The sequence below is a fragment of the Chelonus insularis genome, unplaced genomic scaffold, assembly GCF_013357705.1.
Source record: "Chelonus insularis isolate UGA/USDA-ARS -01 unplaced genomic scaffold, ASM1335770v1 contig_339_pilon, whole genome shotgun sequence".
Taxonomy (NCBI): Eukaryota; Metazoa; Arthropoda; class Insecta; order Hymenoptera; family Braconidae; genus Chelonus; species Chelonus insularis.
The window spans coordinates 719,144-737,786 of NW_023276505.1; the positions used below are offsets into that span (position 1 = coordinate 719,144).

The following is an 18,643-nucleotide window of genomic DNA, read 5'->3' on the forward strand; positions in this document are numbered from 1 at the left end:
AATGTGCTATTAATTTCATCCAGCTATCGCTTTATATACCTTGTTATCAAGAAATAAATTATTTTAGTGAAGAAGAATCAACTTTTTGGTGGAAATTAATTTTATATCTTAAGAGTAATTTCTTTCTTTGCATGCTCACTGTAAAAACAGAAGTATCTTTATATATTAGTGAATTTAGTTTGAATTCTTTTAGATGTTACTGAAAATCAATAGCAGCAGACAAACTATCTCAATAAAGTGTTGCAATTATTTGTAACTAATTCGTTCATTAAATCTTCGTTCCAAGAACTTGGACTTTTATCTTTCTTTCCGTTGTTGAAGAACTATCTTTTAATACTCTTTAAGAGTATCAATTAATTTTACTACAATAGAAATTCTATTTAAGATTTCGAACTTAAGGATGATAAATATTTAGATAAATATATTTATACATAGTTGTTTTTTAATTATTTCAGTAAGTAATTAAAACAAATATCTTGTATTAAATTTATTATTTGTTATTTCATCGGAATTTTAGTTGGGATTAATAAATTTTTTTTCATTGTAGAGTTAAATTAAATTCCAAAATAACTTCTCTCACAATTTTGAAAACTTCTTGAAGTTCTTTCAACATTGTAGTTGAGATTCCAAGTAGACTTGTTACGATGTGAATTCAAACTTGACAGAATTGTCCAAAAACTCAGCACTAGAAACGAAAAGTTTAATTTTTAAGATAAGGTTCAGCAAACTGAAAAACAAGTATCGTCTAAAAGTTCGAGGAATAGGCCATCGTCACTTTTGCCATTTTACGAGAGTATTCTTCACAGTGACAGCTGTCGATGAAACTCGCGTGGTCAATTTAGTGCTATAGAGCCTATTCTATGAGAAAGTTTTACGATCTCTTTTTTAAGAGCAGTAAACATTGAAAACTTTTATAAAATTTTGCTAAATGTTGACAAAGTTCAAAAACTTTTAGAAAAATACTCCAAAAGACTAGTGCAAAAAGAAATTTCTGATTTATTATAGCAATAAAATCGTTCATTTTTTTGTTTATTGACGCCTTATAATTATTTTCTAAAGTTTTATTTCATTCATATATAAATTATGGGGCATTTAAAAAGTACAAAAGAATATGTCCAGCACATGATTAGCGGTGGAAGTAGAAGCAGACATTAATATTTCTATGCTTTAAATCAACGTCGCCTGCAGCTAGAGGACTATAGTAGAATATCGCGAGTAAAAACAAGTATGCATAAGAGCAAATGTGTAGGTGAGATGGAAAAAAATGGGTGTCTGGCTGTGCAGCAAGGAATTTTGAATGGAGGAAGGATTTAGACTACTAAGGGCACTCGCCCTTACTCTATACATATTACATCAGATGCATACATTACTTGGGTAGGAAATGTCAATGCATTTGCATGCAAAGTCGACTGTCGTGACTGGTATTAACAGCCTATGAGTTCTCAATCGTTCTATAATTAAAATGTGGAAATTAACTTCCAGTCTTTATTACTATACTTTACGTTTATTCTTTTTTATATTTTTATGTTGAATAATTAATGTTGCTATTCAACAAAGATACTTTGATTGACTGAAATCAAATTGAACATGACTATAAGATGTTGACTCTTAAAAAGTATCAAATTTAAAACATTCAACTATTTTGTTTTCCCTCAAAACTTCACCCTATATCTCGTGCTTGTAGTCTGTACTTATTGATTTGACAAATACGTTCTCGGAAAATAATAATTGAAGTAAATATATGAATTACATACATTTGATAAACGCAACAGTTCGCATAATTGTATACATGTTTTTTTTTTATTTTACGAGGGATTAAATTCTTTGAAATATGTCATTAATCAGTTATCATTATGATAAGCAGATTAAAAAGATCAAATGCTTTAATAAAACTCGTTCAGTTGTAATCAAGGAAAAAATTAAAAGTTGAATAATAATTTTCTTTTTCATTTTTTTTAATAGTAATTAATCATATTCAAATTCTTTTCTAATTGTCTCTGGAAAGAGTTTCCTATTCTATATTCTTGCAAAAAAAAAAGAAGCAATTGTGCTGCAGTGAGCTCTGCGTGTGTTATTTTTTCACAAACAATGAAACAAAAATCTTGTTTTACAAGCTGAAACTATTTTTAAAAAAAAATTTCATTGTACTTGGAGGATGTTTTATTATACTACTGTTAATATCTTCTGACGTGTTATAAGAATTATGAAATGTTAGAGAGAAGCTAAGAAAAAAATTAGTCAGTATGTCAACTTGTCAATTGTCTGCGTATCCGGCATACGAATAAATTACCTCAATCAGTTGACATGTTTGGACATCCGGTTCAAATTGATATAAATAATTCTGATTACTCCAGATATTAACAGCTCAATTTTTATTCCATTACTATTTGCATCTACATTAATCATGCAAATATATCTCAACTATCAATTTATAAATTTCTAGCTCTTACCGTAATAGCAATATCTATTTCAATTATTTGTGACTTTTATTTGCTAAATTTAAGCGAATCTTTATATTTCCAAACCTTTAGCATCTAAAAAAAGTGGCTTTAGAGTGTCACTCAACTAAATGTTAGCCTATTTGTCACATGAATCAACTCGCGGCTAAATTACATTTACGGTTTGAATGGGGAGAAAGTTTTTTTGACAGTGCTTGAAACATTGTATCAAAACGAATATAAAATACATTTTTAACATCATTTCTTCTTTTTTAATTTGAAAAAATAACAATCCAACACAAAGATCTCAAAAATCTTTTTTTTCCATAATTTTTATATTTTCTAGTTTGTAATTTTATTTAACTATGAAATATTCTGAAAAAAAACAACCCAAATAATCAAGTAGAAGTTGAATGGAAAAGAAACAAATAAAATAAATATTGAATTAAATTTAATCTAAAGTAAATTCAAAAGTAGACAAATACTCGAGACGATAGAAAATTCTTTATAATAATAAGAGTTTTAATTGCAAAAATTCATAGAAACTGTTCAAAAATTTATTTTTCAATATTAGTTGATATATTGATATATGAAGTTGATTTTAAAATTGAAATGATTATTTCAGATTTAAATTGTATAGTAAATAATTTAAATGAAAGGTAATACTCCAGACGAGCAACTTCTATCATTTGATGGCTGTGTGTAATGTAAAGTTCGTTTGCTAACGCCAAAGTTATGATATAGGAGATCTTTATTTAATCAAAAGTTCTACTGTAATCATACTTTTTGAACTTCTGTATAAGATTAGATATAAATACGATATCCTCTAAATCCTGTCAAAAGCACTCGCTCGTCAATTTGGTTCATAAAGGAACGTGTGTAGCTTTGTCGGAGAGTTGAAAGGAGGAACGTGGCATCCAGTCAGTGGTGAGTATTAATCTCGATGTCTAACGAGTCGCCAGAAGGTTCAACGATTATGACCCAAGAATATGTATGTAGACCTTGACAAGTACTGACCAAGCAGACTAATGTCTTGGTCGCCATAATTCAAGACAATTTTTTAATGTATTTAATTATTACATGACGTCAAAAATATTGTCACTTAAATAGAACTATTTGTGATATACATATCATAAGAACAATAAATTTGCATTCGATTGTCTCTGAATTGTCTAGATGAGTTTCACGACACTTATCGATTGCTCAAGTCCCAGCTTACGGTCATTGGCTCCTCGTCAATATATAATCCAAGCAGAAATAATAAAAAAAACTAATGTTTGTTTTTTTGTGACCAATAAACTTTTTTTTTTAATGTGATGAATATTGTGAGACCATTTTTAATGATAAAATTCATATCACATGGTTATGGTGAATGAAAAAGGTCTACAAGCAGCACACGGAAGTGCCAGGTAATCGATAGGAGCGCGACGGTACTCATACGTGTGGGTGTTATCCGGTCAAAGATGTCTGCTATATTGGACACAGAAAGCCCCTCTGCCTGATTGAGAAAAATATTTCCACATCATTGCTACAGTTAAATAGCATTTTTTATACTATAGTAGGAAATTTAATGGTTAAATGGCTTATCAATTTAATTAAACATTTTTAATTATATACTTTATTTTCAAGGCAAAAAGGAGGCTTTTGTTACAAACCAATAAGATAAGAATTCTTTCAAGTGCTTTTAAATAATTAAAATTATTTTTGTAACAGTTGAAAAATAAATTTAAGCTTTTAATCAACTTAATCTATTATCGGAAAAATACTAACTTTGTACTCTTCATCATTTTTGCCGAGAAAATAAATTTAAAAAAATATATATATATAATGAGCTTTTTGTGCTTTTTTTTTGACCGTCTAACTTTGTTCATTGAGGCAAAGCAGTATTGAAAGGATAAAAAAAATTATCAAACTTCAGAGAAAAATAAAAAAAGATGTAAAATTCACTGGCGTACAATAAAAAATTGCGATAAAACTGATACTCGATTTATCGGACGTTATTCTGTAATGGATTGAATATAATTAACTGAATAAAGTCTATTCTTTGTCTAATAATATTTATTATATATTCATCTCTATTTATATCACATGAAAGTTATTTATTTAATTCAATAATTTACTTAATTGAATTTTATCACAATCTAAGATATCACATCATGTGTGTTGCATGCACAAACTCATTTGCAATTTCTCCCTACCAAGTATAGAAGAGAAGAGATTCGATAATCCTTGGAATATAAACACTCATGCTTCTTGTTATCGACATCCACGTACATCGTTTCAATGTATGTTGATAGTTTATGCATAAACCAATTTTATTTTTATTACTATTAATGATGGATAATAATATATTGCCGTGTAATGTTATTTTTTTTATTAAATATTTAAATAAATCATATATTTTAATACAAATAGATAAATGTTTAAAGATAATTTATAGGTATGTTAAAAATAATCATTTCACAGTAAATAAATATCATTAAGGTAATTGCTTAACTAGTAGATCTACAAAACTTTGCATTTCATTCGTATCAATCATTTCTTCCACGTACAACTCAATCATTCAATTAATTGCATGAGTTTGGAGTGATTTTGATAAAAAGCAATGACAACTTTTGCATAATTTTCAAACTCTAATAATAATTTTAGTCTCATTTATATCTATCAAATTTACAGTCCTTTGAATAAATCCATTCAACGAAAATTTGTATAGAAAAGTTTTTTTTTTTTCATCAAAAGGTGTTTGATTAAAATTTTATGAAGAATTTCCTTTGAAAATGGTAATTTTCTTCTTTCCAACTGAAATACACGATATAACAGAGGCTCCAGCATCTTGACAGAAATTTAGTCGATACTCAAAAGGAAACTGCTGAGAATAATTCTGTGCATAAGTCTCTCAGAATTAATAGGAGAGTTAAGAGAGTACTAAGTTAAGTGTCTTTCAAACGTTTTCGTCTTTACGAAACATTATAATAATGATAATAGGTAAGAAAGGAAGACTCAAAAAACGAAAAAAGTTGAAGAAAAAGGTTTCTAATCGTACTCGAACCGCAGGTGATTCGTGGGTTATTTCTCAAGAAAGAAAACGGATGTCTGGGTGAAGACGAAGGGAAAAAGAAGGGTGAGCCTCCCGTCTGACTAGACGAGGGCCGCATTCCCTTTTTGTCCTGTAAAACGCAAATACCAATCTCAACTTACTTACTTACACATACATAGTAGCAAGGTTCAGACTTTATAAAGGTTTGTGTGCATGTGAGTCTTTTGCTCTCATCATGCTTTATACACACGACGGATAAAAAAATCTATATTGCTCTCGAACTGAGGGAGGAGAGTGCACGTTAGACACGAAAGCATTTGAGACTGTCTGGCAGTTATGTTTCGCTCGAAAGAAAATACGTGGTAAAAAATAGTTGAGATAAAATAAAAGTATAAAATATGTGTTACGCTTGAGTTATCTAAACAGAGAAATGTCTAGAGTAATTGATTATTTCTCGGGATTTTTTTTTTGTTTTATTTTAATAAGATCTGCCTCAGTCACATTGACGTCCGCCATTTCAAGGACACCAAAGGGTTGGGAGGTCCTACAAGGTTCAATGCACTCACTCATCGTCGTTGATACTTCCGTACACTGACGTGCATTGTCTCGCACCGTCTATTCAGGAGCATCCCCAGTTTGTTTCTTTCTTTTATTTTAAATTACCTTTAGTGGTTAAACATCGAGGGATGTTTGTAGAACATGTGGTTTCTATTCTTCAATTTTTAAAAAACCGAGATAAGAAATTTATTTTATTTATTTTTGACACGTGATATCACTCAAAAATCATCGAAAATTTTATATCTACGTATATGAGTTATTGTGGTCTGATTATAATATTCTGTCTTACTTACATTTCGCGTTAATTTACAATTTCGGAGTAAAAATACATAAATCCAGAGAGATTCGAAAAGAGCACTTGAAGCATCAAATGTGGTTTATTATATACAATCGAAGCACTGTTAGGAGTTCTATTAAAAGCACAGATAAAAAAGTTTCATAAGTTATGTTACTCTTTACACTCGATTCTATCTAACTTGTGCGTTCGATGATCGCGCGTGCACTACTGTCGAAACCAAGATGCCAAAAAAACTATCGTTGTTTTACAATCAATATTAGTTAACACTTCGACCGCTTCGAGTCGTGGCATATCAATGAACAGTCAAATGTGTGATTAGGATGAATATAAGTAGTTGAATAAAAACACTTGAAACATGAGATTTTGGAGCTGTTGAGAATATAAGATAAATTTTATTGATGATTTAATATTGCTTACACTGAGTTCAAGTCACTGATTAATTCTCAGACTGTCGTCTATCTCAACTTTGTGACGCCGCGTGACACCACCCTCACGGCGTCGCTTTGTGCCGGAGAAAGCAGCGCCAGACGCAACCCTCGTGCCCTTTCCCCACGAACGCACGTTAGTAGGGTGTGGCGATAGAGCAGCTATTTAAAAGACCGCGGTCATTTCGCCCGGCATCCGCTAGAGGCACTACTGTCACTGATTTAAATGCCATCTTGCGATTAAGAGATAACTTTGAACAAACTTTTTCGAATTTCCTTCAATTCAAATCGGTATCATAAAAAAACATCCTTTGTTCAAAATAAAATAATTTTTAACAATTTTTTTAGGATTATTTTTTCAAAGTTTAGTTGGTCAAAAGAAATCTGCTTTATCAAACAGAGGTAAAGGATTACTTAACCATCAGGGATAAATCGATCAGCACAGATTCCTGTAATGAAGATGTATTGTGTGCTGTTGATAAAGATAAATTTGAAAGAAACCTTAAATTTAAAATGCAAAATTTTTTTTATTACAAAGTGAGTTGTAGGTTTTCTTCACCGTAGGGAATAAGAATGGAACTTTTTCTCTTGAATAATATTTACATTTTTTTGAGTAACTCAAGAATGGCTGAGGGATTTATATTCAAAACTTTATCAGCTGTAAGTTACCTTGAGATATAACATGCCCAAAAAAGATGGTTTTTTTTTTTTCAATTTCTTCCTTCCTTCGAAAATTAATTTATCCAACCAAAGAATAATACTTGGTGAATTGCAAAAAAAAACTAACATTGACTCGATGATTGATAAATTCTTAAATTAGCAACTCTTTGTTTTATTTTAGAAATGACAATTGTTTAAAGTATATAAATAGTCAATTTGAGGAATTTTTTTAAAAAAACTAGAGACAGAAAAAATGAAGAATCATTTGCAGTCTTGTAGTACTAAAATTCCTTGAATAATTCGGAGTAACATGGTAAAAAATGAAATTCTTTATGCATCACTAATTTCACTTTAATTCGTCCATCTGGATAAGACTAAAGAAAAAAACTAGGTTCTACTATATAACTAGAATAACTAAGAGTGTACATTTTACAATTTTATGAAACGAGTTCAAAAAAGAAGGATTAAATAAAAAAGTAATATAGTCATAAAATACTTTTTCATTATCTGTAAGTTTTTTCTCAGTAAAGAAATTCATACTTTTTTCAAAGCATAAAAATACATAAATTTTTCATACCTTATTATCAATAGCATGTTTTTAAAAAAGTACTATCTATAAATACTTGGCAAATTTGTTCAGAATTGTCCTTGTGTTGTTTGTTGTTGTTATTTATTGATTATTGAACAAATATAGTAGATTTATTCGATGAAAGTAAATTATTTTTAGCAATATTTATTGAAAAATTGCTCTAAAATGATTGCATGGCTTTTTTATCAATTAATAAAAATGATAGCATTCATTTGAAATATGTTTATGCCGTAGTAAATTAAAATACAAAGCTAGTAAAACCGCAACTGCATTCATAAATTGAAAAAATTAAAAAAAACTCTGCTATTATTTTTTTCGCGTACTTAGCATCACGTTAAGCTTCTTTTCCTTCTATCACTTCTGGAGAGCAAAGAGTCAAGTGAGCGAAAAGAAAGTAATGAAATTACATGCTCTTAAATACTTTGAAGAGTAAGAACGTGATGGTTATGTGTAATATGTCTTCTTTAGCTTTAAGCCATGATGCAGGTGTTATGGTATCGATTTCAAAACCCTTCCTCGAGAGAGAAACTTAATCCTGGAAACCCAGCAAAGACCACGTCGTTTCTGAGGGCTAAGTTTAAGCTCCTAACGCACTCAACCATAAGTGGCATCAAATGTCAAAACATGAAAGACCAATTCTTAAAGTATGAAGACTTTCAACTTCATACTTGAATTATATAGTTTACTTTAAAATATTCCATTTGAAGTCAAATAAAAAAGGATGATGAAAGAAATAGACACTGAAAAAAGTTTAAACAGAAATAATAACATTTCAAGGATTTCTCAGGAAATTCTTTTAAAAGTTTGTGCAAGAATTTTTTAAAGATTTAAGTTAATAAAAGAGCAGAAGAATAGATCATTATGTAGACCATGATGATTTTAAAGTAACTTTTTATTGAAGTGATGATAAAAAAATGATTATTAAAAAAAGCTCAACTTTTTTAAAGGTAACGAATAATAAAGAAGGATTGGGATAATGTAATTCAGGTGTACAATATGAGCACACTTAATCCATATCGGAAAGCGGAAGCGTCTAATGAGACTGAGTGATAAACACGATTTTCTTGAAAGTCACCAAGAAATTCTAAGGCGATTAAATTTTTTATTTTATAAATTACTGTAAAATATTAAAAATAAATATCACTCGAGAGATATTAAATTTTAAAATTAATATTGGACTCTGATTCAATATTGAACTTGATTTTTTTCCGATTAAAATCTATAGCTGAAGAAATCATGTAGGAAAAGAAAGTTCCTCACAGTCGGAAATAAGTTTTATATTTCAATTTCCACGCGTTTCTCATATCCTATCACAAGTACTTGCTACAAGGAATTGACTTATTTACAAAAATTTTCACAGCATCGTAATATTTTATTTAAAAAGCAATCTTTTAGATAAAAAGTTTTTCATCAAAATTAAATCACACTCTTGAAATATCAGAAAGGAAAGAAATATAAAGATACACAAAAGACAAACTAAGTGACCCTTGAAATCATTATTCATATAATTGATTAGATTAATTATACTTCATTAACGTTAACTACTGTTCCATGTCTATTAATAATCATAATTATCATTATGGTTAGTACATTCAGGATGAAACACTTTATGTACTGATTGTACGTCCGGATAAACAGTTCAACTGTTTAAATTTTTATTCGTTTGTATTTGAAATATTGAAACTATATGGTGGATTGAGTTTACTTTGGAGAATTCATTTGATCTATTGATCGTTTTGTTTTCATCTTTTATCGATTTTATTTTTCTTGCTAATAAAAAAAATACAAAAACTTACCGGTATCATTGGACTGGCGACCTTTACCACCTGGATTCCATTCTTCTTCTGTAACAAAAAATAAAATAATTAATGTAATTACCAATTTTTATTATCATGATTCTTATAAATTTATTTTTTATTGGATTAAGTTATTTTTGTCGATGTGATCACTTTTTTAAATACATTGTATTGAATATACATAATCCATATCTGATGAAAATAAAGTAATGTTTCCTTAATTATCTTCTACATTGTATCTAAAGAAAAACTCAAGTTTATACATTTTAAAAGTTTGAAACTTGAAAGATCACTAGGGATATAAAAATTAAGATTTAGTAGGTAAAAGAGTCTACAGAGGATGGAGACCTAACAGCGCAAATAAGTCTAAGATGAACCACAAGAGTCCCATTTTTTCAACTTCAAAACTGTGAATATTTTGCAAGAAAATAAACTTGTTGATTTATTTTCATATCACCATTATTCAATAGCTTTGAATAAATTACTATTCAGTTTATTTTTATCTAGAAGTTACCTGATGGCTCTGAATCAGATCCAGGGGTGGAGCTTGCATCCACACTGTGCCTAGAACCTTGACAGCACTCACTACACTTACTGCACATTTTTCCTTTTGGAATATATAATTTCGGATACAGTTTGTACTTTTAATCTATAAATGAATGTGGTAATATTTGTTTCAGTTTTTCTGATGAAAGACCGAAAATAAGCATTTATCAAATTCAATATAAAAAAATATAATAATAGAATTACTCTATTGAAATTGGTGATATTGTTTGTATTAAAATGAAAACTTGACAGTAAATGGCAGGTAATATATGAAGTTAAACTTGAATATTAATTAATTGAATCAAAATCATTTCATATTTTGTATTTGAAGCGATGTCGATAAATGGGAATTATACTAATTAATAATTTCAATAAATAATATAGTATTAAAACGTTTTAAAGTCAATTTTAATTTTTTATTGATGTACTGTTATTTGAAAATATAAATAGATCATTGTGCCACACCCGAGATTATTATTCCTACGAAAAAATAATTTTGGTGATTAAACTCTTTGAGTAAATTAATACCTATTTTTGTCTTTTGATTGCATCATAGTTGATCTTTATTGCGCTCGCGTAATTGAATCGAACGGAATCAGACCGTGATATTCTACGACACTTTGTTCGACTCTTGAACTAAACTATGGCAAAATATAGAGTAGAGGAAGAGCAAGTATTAAATAGTTTACTGCACTATATAAAAGTTATTCTGAAAACTCATTATATAAAGTTTTAAAAAACCCTAGAATTCTATACTCCACAAACACAATGACAATAAAATATAATTAAAATAATTTTAAAACAATTTATTCCATTTTTTGCATGTGGTGAACTTTTTTCTCGTTATTTAGTTTTTGCAATTTCTTCTTTAGAAAAAATATATTCTAATAAAATTATGTTTTGTCGTCAAACTTAACATACAAGAAAATTTTTTCTAAAGTTCTTGTGTGATGAATAGAAAAAGTTTAAGATGAAAAAAGTTTCATTAAAAAAAAAAAAATGAAAATCTTCTATTCGCTCCATATGCAATAATTCAAGCAATGAGTATGATATAAAAGCTGCAACGTGAACTAAACTCAAGGCCTTGTGTACTTAGTGTTTAATCGCTCTGTGTCCTCTTTTATGTTTCATATGGCAGACATATACTTAACCACCTTGCTGATGTAAATGACACGTTTTCTTTTCGTGAAGAAAAACTCTCCGTGATATGAGCACCCTTAATTACCTTATATTCTTCCATACTTTGATTAAGCTTCTATTAATTACGAATTATAAACCAAACAAATAAAAATTCTCTACCAATTTTTTTGTTTAATTCTTATTACACTAGAACATACATCACAAAATACTATTAAAAATTTTACAATGATATCTTTTCCAAGAGAAACACTGAGGAGCAAAAAAATTGAATTAAACTTTTTTTCTTCTATTCTAGAAAGTTAAATTAATATTAAATCATCATGGATATTTAATTAAAAATTTTTAAGTCACAAAAATGTTGAAAATCTGGAAAATAAAGTAATCATTAAACAACCTCTAAAAAATGCATTATATTATTTAAGGAGTTGACACAACTGCATAATTAATTAGATCGAAATGCCTGGAGCCGTTTAAATAGTTTAATCTAAGAAAATGTAAACAGTGCAATATATATATATATATCGATGATATGATTTATAGAAATTTTAGTACTGAATTCTAGAAAATGTTAATAAAAAATAACTCTCCAATAAAAAATGTTTTACGATTTACAATAAAAAAAAGTTTATGTTGTAATGACGATCATAACTCACAGCTTCTTGAAGTAGAATTTCCATCAAGGTTTATTGAACAGCTCAGTGACGCATAATTTAATTTAAGGATGTAAAATGGCAAAAGTGTTTGCTTGATGTGTAAGTTTCACTGTATAGAGAATATTACATAAATAATAGGAGCTTTCAGGAGGATAGAAGGTTAGTTGCTAACCGTTAGTAGAAGAGACTATTACAGAAGGTTCAGTGATGTTAGAAACGGTAGATACACGTACATGAACACACAGAAAAGGGTACGCACAGAGTAGGGAATTCAACAACCCTTGTCTATCTAACTGTTACTCTTATGTACATATTCTTACGCAGAGGATAATGTTTAAATAACTAGTCCGAGGTCATGAGGTCGGAGGTATATGACCCACTGTTCCTCAGCATACTGATGTTTTTCTTATGTGTAAGTAAGAAGAGTTATTTTCGCTTTTTTCTATGTGAGTCGTCCTTTCTTATCCCATCGATTTGTTCATTCCTTTCTTATGTTGGAACAGTGGCAGATGAACACGAATATATCAGAAGCAGAATAATATTATTAATTCACTGAAGGAAGCTTTGATACAGAAAACTTGTACGATTTTTCCCCATTGAAAAAATACTTTTTACTTGAAGAAATATTATTCAATAATTCAGTATTTGTCATACAACAAAAGCAAACAAACTATTGACTAGTAACAGGTTTACTATAAGTTTTTTAAAGCTTAAAATAGCTAAAAAATTTATGATAATATTGTCAATAAAAAATTTAATTTATAAGAAAAGACTTTTAATTAATAAGAAAAGACCTCCTGTCAATCCAATATAATGATAAATCGACATCTAAAACTATTTTGGAAAATTTTAGGGTAGTTCTAAAATTGTTTAAAAAAAGTTCTAAAATTTGTTTTATTAGTAGTTAATAAATTAATATTTGATTAGTGAGAAAGTAATTTTGGGCTAATAATTGATCTGTAATTTGTTTGTTCATGTTCATAGAGGTCCATACTGAGACGGTAGGTTTTTAATCACTTCAATTGAAGAGGGGTAATCTGTCGATGAATTTTTTAGCTCTGTCTCGATACCACTACTACATTTATTGGATTCTGTGTGTCAGTATAACATTAGAAGCAGCTGTATTTAAACTTGAATTAATTTCATTGAATTTCATTACCAATAACAGAATTGAATTCTGTAAAAATAAAGAATAATTTGAAGAATTAAAAAAATATTTTTTGATAGATATTGTTTTTAATAGTAGATAGAAATATACTCCGTGAAGATTCATATAGTATATGAATAGTAATCGAATATTTGAACGATGAAGAACATTTTTTACTGAAGCTCAATATTTTACGCGTGTTTTATTGAAAGAGAGAAATTGCTGTAAGTCATTCAACTGTATGAATATTTTTCTGCCAATCAAAAAATTTTTTTATTGCTATACAAACAAATATTTTTTCAAGTTTTTATATATATTGGATCCATGAATAAATAAAATCAAGGATATTGAATAGTTAGAATTATCATTTTAACAAAATTTTAATAATAATTTAAATTTGATTTATTTATAAAATGAAATTGATAAAATGCTTATTTGTATTTCATATCGATATTCGGTGATTTCATTTATTTTTTCTTTTGGAGTTACCTAATGAAATTTAGTGAATGAAATTTTTTTCTAGTTATTTATTCATTCAATTAATCAACAGGAATTTTGATAAAATAAATTTCTATGTAGAAAAGAAGCTGAAAAGCCTTTGGAACAGATTTTTAAATCAACTTATTCGCTACTGTAGTACCAATAAAAATTTTTTCTAAGAGTTTTAAGAATTCATCATTTTTTGATTTATCCTCAGGCATTTGACCTGATTGAATGTTGCTTGGCTAAATGGTTTGTCAGGCACGTTATTATTGCCCTCAATAATCCTATATACTCTAGAATATCTCAGTTGACATTCCCCTATACTGTTCTATGAAATGTATCTTTATAATGTTACAAATCTTGATGAGTGCTGAAATAATTATTATAAGTCAACTACTATAAATCAATAATGATGACTTTGCTATTGTTGCATCAATAAACAACATGCAGTACAATAGAACAATTTTTATTTTTGTTCAAAAGACTTTTTTTGTTGATCTAAATAAAACAATGCACCTTTAATCAAAAATTTTAACAAACATTTTTAACAAAAGGATGAATGAGATATTTTTATTTTTCAATGACTCTTGACTTTTTTTAAACGCAACTGAAAATTATTAACTGGAAAAATTAGGTCATCAGTTAATAAAAACTATTTAATTGCGAAATATAAATTTTAAAAAAAACTAAAACTGCAAACCCAAGTGTTTAAAAACTAAACACTTATTACGTTTGCAATGTTAAACATCATAAACGAATTATGGCAATTGTGTAGTCGGCTTTTAAACGCTTTTTGCCGTTTACCAAAATGCTATAGTTCTTTTATGGTAATCAACATTGTAAACACTTAGGTGTTTAATTATTAAACACTTTAAGTGATTCATCACTAAACACTTGAATTTTTCCGGATTTGACGTGAACTGGAAGAAACAAATGTTAGCTGAGTTTTTAACATGAAAATGATAGAATTAATTTCAAGGATTTTTTTTTTCGTTTCCACACTTACGCAACAGAATCTAAATTTATCAAAGTGATATCTGAATTAATATTATGTTGAATAATCCTTTAATCATAACAATGTGAAAGCTTGTATTTGTCGCTAATTCAATTGGATTACTATATCAAACACATTTGCTATAACACATTATTCGATCCTGCGTAAATGCCTACAGACTCCTACAGAACTTGAGGTAACTCTTGGGAGCAGAAATTGGAGTTCGATTTCTATCCGGAGGCTCGAAATACAAAGTTATAGAGCGAAAATTCGCCAATGAAATTGGGTTAAGTGGGCTTAAGTAACCTCTACTATTTGGGAAAACGTTTAACGAACGGTATTATTAAAGTGAATCTAATTACTAAGCCGTTCATGATTTTAGCGATGCCCACTAGACTTTATTGAATCAACCCCTTACTCTACCTACTCCATCTTTACATCACTTCCGCTTTTTCTTGTTTGCACGTTCACTTGCTTGTCGCAGACTCAAACACTTCATCAGTAGTTAATCAATAAAGCCGTTCTTGGATTTAATTAAATTTAGTAGAATATTTTTAATCTGCTCAGACAAAAAAATTTTTATTATTTCATTTATTTATATTCAAATAACTCTCGTGTGAGGAAGCGAAACAGAGAAAAATTATGAAGCAGAAGAAATATTTTCTGATAATATAACTTTTCATTCTTCTATGGAATCTGAAATTTATTTACATCCAACATATTACACGTTCCAAAATTTCTCCCTAAAAAGTTTCATCAATTTATTATCACTCTACTCATCACTGTAAATTAGAGTGTTTTATTTTAAAACATAAGAAGTGTTTTATTATAACGTTACCCATTTGATTAACATTGTCTTGATCTTAAAACGTTTTTAAGTATTTTAAAATTGAGACAATGTTAATCAAATGGGTGACGTTATAATAAAACACTTTTAATGTTTTAAAATAAAACACTCAAATTTACAGTGATTTCATGTTGATATTTCTTCACTTAAAAAACTCATTGAAAATAGAAATTGATTTAAATGATTCAAGCAGCAATAAAAATAGAGGAATTTTTCTCTGTAAGATGTCTTAAAGAAAAATTAATGTTGCATGAAAATGTTTAAGTACCATAATTATTTAATGATTATTAGTAAAAATCAATCATTTGAAAAGAAAACTCTTTACAATAAAGCTCTAATTAGCGATGGAAGATTTAAAGAAGAAAATTTTAAGAGAAAAGTTTAGTAAATCAGTAAACAATTTCCAATGTTTTCAGAGAATCATACAAATGTTAAAGACCTTTAGAAATATAAAAAAATTATCATTCAACAGTACATTAAAGAAAATTGTTGAGGCAAAGTAGCATTAATAAATTGATTTATCTTTTGTCTTCTGTTGGAGTGAATGAATCATCTTTCAAAAAAAGAGTAAGTTTAAAAAGATCATACATTTTTATTCACAAAACTCTTGATGAATAACACAAATCCATTTATTAACATATGCTTTTAATACTCAATAATCTATTCTGAATATTTGTTGAAAATTTTTCCTCAACCGATCTGCTAAATTTTGAACTGGAGGAATGTTGAAGTAGGTCAAGTTGAATGTTTTCATCATTAGAATACTCTCTTGTCTAAGTGTTTCACATAAACTATTGAGCTTTCACTACTTTTAAAGTGAAAAAACTTTAAAAGTAGACCTAAATTTTTTATCAAATAGCAGGATAGCAAATTTCGTAGCCCATTTTCTCAAATTTATCATCTAAATTCAACATTCCATTAAACCACAGAGCTGATTAATGTATGAACGATGAAAAAAATCTATAAAGTAAGCGTAAAATGCACCGACAATAGAAAATACTTTTCTTGATTTTCTTATTCTAAAGCCTATGAATTATTGAATCTCTCAAGACTACTTCCCCAGTAAAATTGAACTAGCTAACGTAGCAAGCATTGCAGCGATTGTCTAGGGCTTTTGGCTTATAGAGAGAAACGGAAGAATGGCGAGCCAGAGCTCGTAAAGTGCAAAGTTGACTTGTCGTAACGTACATGAACATACGACTACGATGACGTCTGGCGTCTGAATATCCGTAGGTACATCCGGGTGTTATGTGTTGAATTCAACACTTATTGCTCAGTTCGTATTTCCTTTGGGAAAGTATACATGTCCGGTTGATAAATATACTTTTAGACATGTTGACTCGAATTAAAACGATTATTGGCAGAAAAGTATTAAAAACCATTTTATATATTTCTCTTGATTTTGTTTTCAATTAATTCTATTTTCGTTTTGTAATAATTCATCATAAAAGCAAAAGTTGTTTTATTCACTTGCAGAGCTTATAACTTTTCAACAAATTATTACTCAAAGTTCCAAACGTTTTCCAAACAGCCAAGAGCACCTTTAATAAAATGCATTTATAGATTTTTATTTTAATTTTTTGCTTCTACATTGTAAAGAAAAATACGAAGCATAAATTTTTTAAATTAATTTTTATTATTAAAAATCGTTGAATATTTAACTTTATTTTGTGTAACTAAAGTTTAAAGAATTATGATAAAAAGTTTGAATTTATTAAATGAAGTAATTTCGGTTAAGCAACTGCACTAACTTAAGAACAATGCATTTGTGAGCAAAGTTTTATTGAGCAGAAAACAAGCTTAAACTACTTGTATAAATAATAGAGAATAAAGAATAACAATTAAGTAATAACGGTAACCAAGAATTAAATTTTACCTTAACGTGAATACTATTTTTATCTGGCTGAAAGAAATCAGTAAGTTAAAAGACCATGATTTTTATCTTTAAATCATGGTACTTGAAAAAATAATTGTTCTTTCTTTCTCCTAAAAGCAGAAACTTGCTTATTGTTACAAGCCAAGTTTGTAATTAGTTCACGAACTTGGATTCAAAAAATTGAAACTTCCCTTAATTCTCTAAGAAATCGTAAACTTACTATGGACATTGAAACTTGTTTAAACAATTTCGACCAACTAAGGAGATGTAGATTCGTTAATACAGTAATACTTTAACTAATTAAAAACATTTATCTTTTAAAATAGAGTGTAAGTTCTCAAAAAAAAACATTATCAAAGAAAAGCCAAAGAATAATGAAGACTATTGTTCATTATCCTGACATTAATTAAAATGTCTGAAGAGGGGGTTACGCTTATAACTTAAAGTTGAAGTCACTGTAATTGGAGGCATGTCTCTATACTATGCAACATGGCTCATTCCTGCACCCTCTAGTCTTGATAATATAAGTAAACCAGGTTCTAGAATTAAATCATCTCGTCGCGACATGATACGGCTATTCATTGTAAAGTATTTCTTGTGCGTTTGAGTATGTCATTTTCAAGTAGATAAGACAAACGAAAGTGCTTTTGGAGTATACCCGCGAGCAGAATATTTCGGGAGATAAAATGTCGAAGTATGCAAGTTGAAGAAAGACAGGTCGTGCTCAGAAAAGATGAAGCCAAAGACGAACCTTATAGGATGGGATAATAAAGAAAGAATGACTGAACAGCCGCGAATACCTTATACCCCGTCCACTTTTTTGTCTGCGTGTCACGACGGAACTCTCGACGTGCCTCTAGGTAGTTTATGAGGGGTCATTAACACTGTCGTTGAAAAAAATGAAAAAAGGAATGAAAAAACTGAAGAATTTATCCAACTAAATCAATCATAGTTTAAACCTTCGATAACTAGATACTTTTTCGCTGTTTTATTTTTAAAACTTTCCTATCTCCTAGAAGGATAATTCCTTTGACCTACTTTTTAGAAATCTAATTAAATTATTATTACGCTTGTAATTGAATATCTAACTCATTAGAGTTTTTAATTATGTTATCATTATTTCCTTTTTTTCCCTAGTTTTAACATTAAATATTGC

The 18,643-nt window shown here is 28.7% G+C and overlaps 1 protein-coding gene across 11 annotated transcripts in view; it reads right to left on the reverse strand.

Annotated features, from left to right (window-relative positions):
* LOC118066351 (coiled-coil domain-containing protein AGAP005037) overlaps positions 1–18,643 on the reverse strand; it is a 76,058-nt gene that overhangs the window by 55,386 nt on the left and 2,029 nt on the right. For 10 of the 11 annotated variants that reach the window (XM_035082331.1, XM_035082336.1, XM_035082335.1 and 7 more), the window contains exons 2-3: positions 10,316–10,450; positions 9,802–9,849 (exon numbers count right to left, since the gene is read on the reverse strand). In XM_035082331.1, coding sequence (XP_034938222.1) covers positions 9,802–9,849; positions 10,316–10,403 — 136 coding nt within the window. In that variant the 5' untranslated portion in view covers positions 10,404–10,450. Of the gene's footprint in view, positions 1–9,801; positions 9,850–10,315; positions 10,487–18,643 lie in introns of all 11 variants that reach the window. The other variant, XM_035082329.1, reaches the window with a different exon arrangement.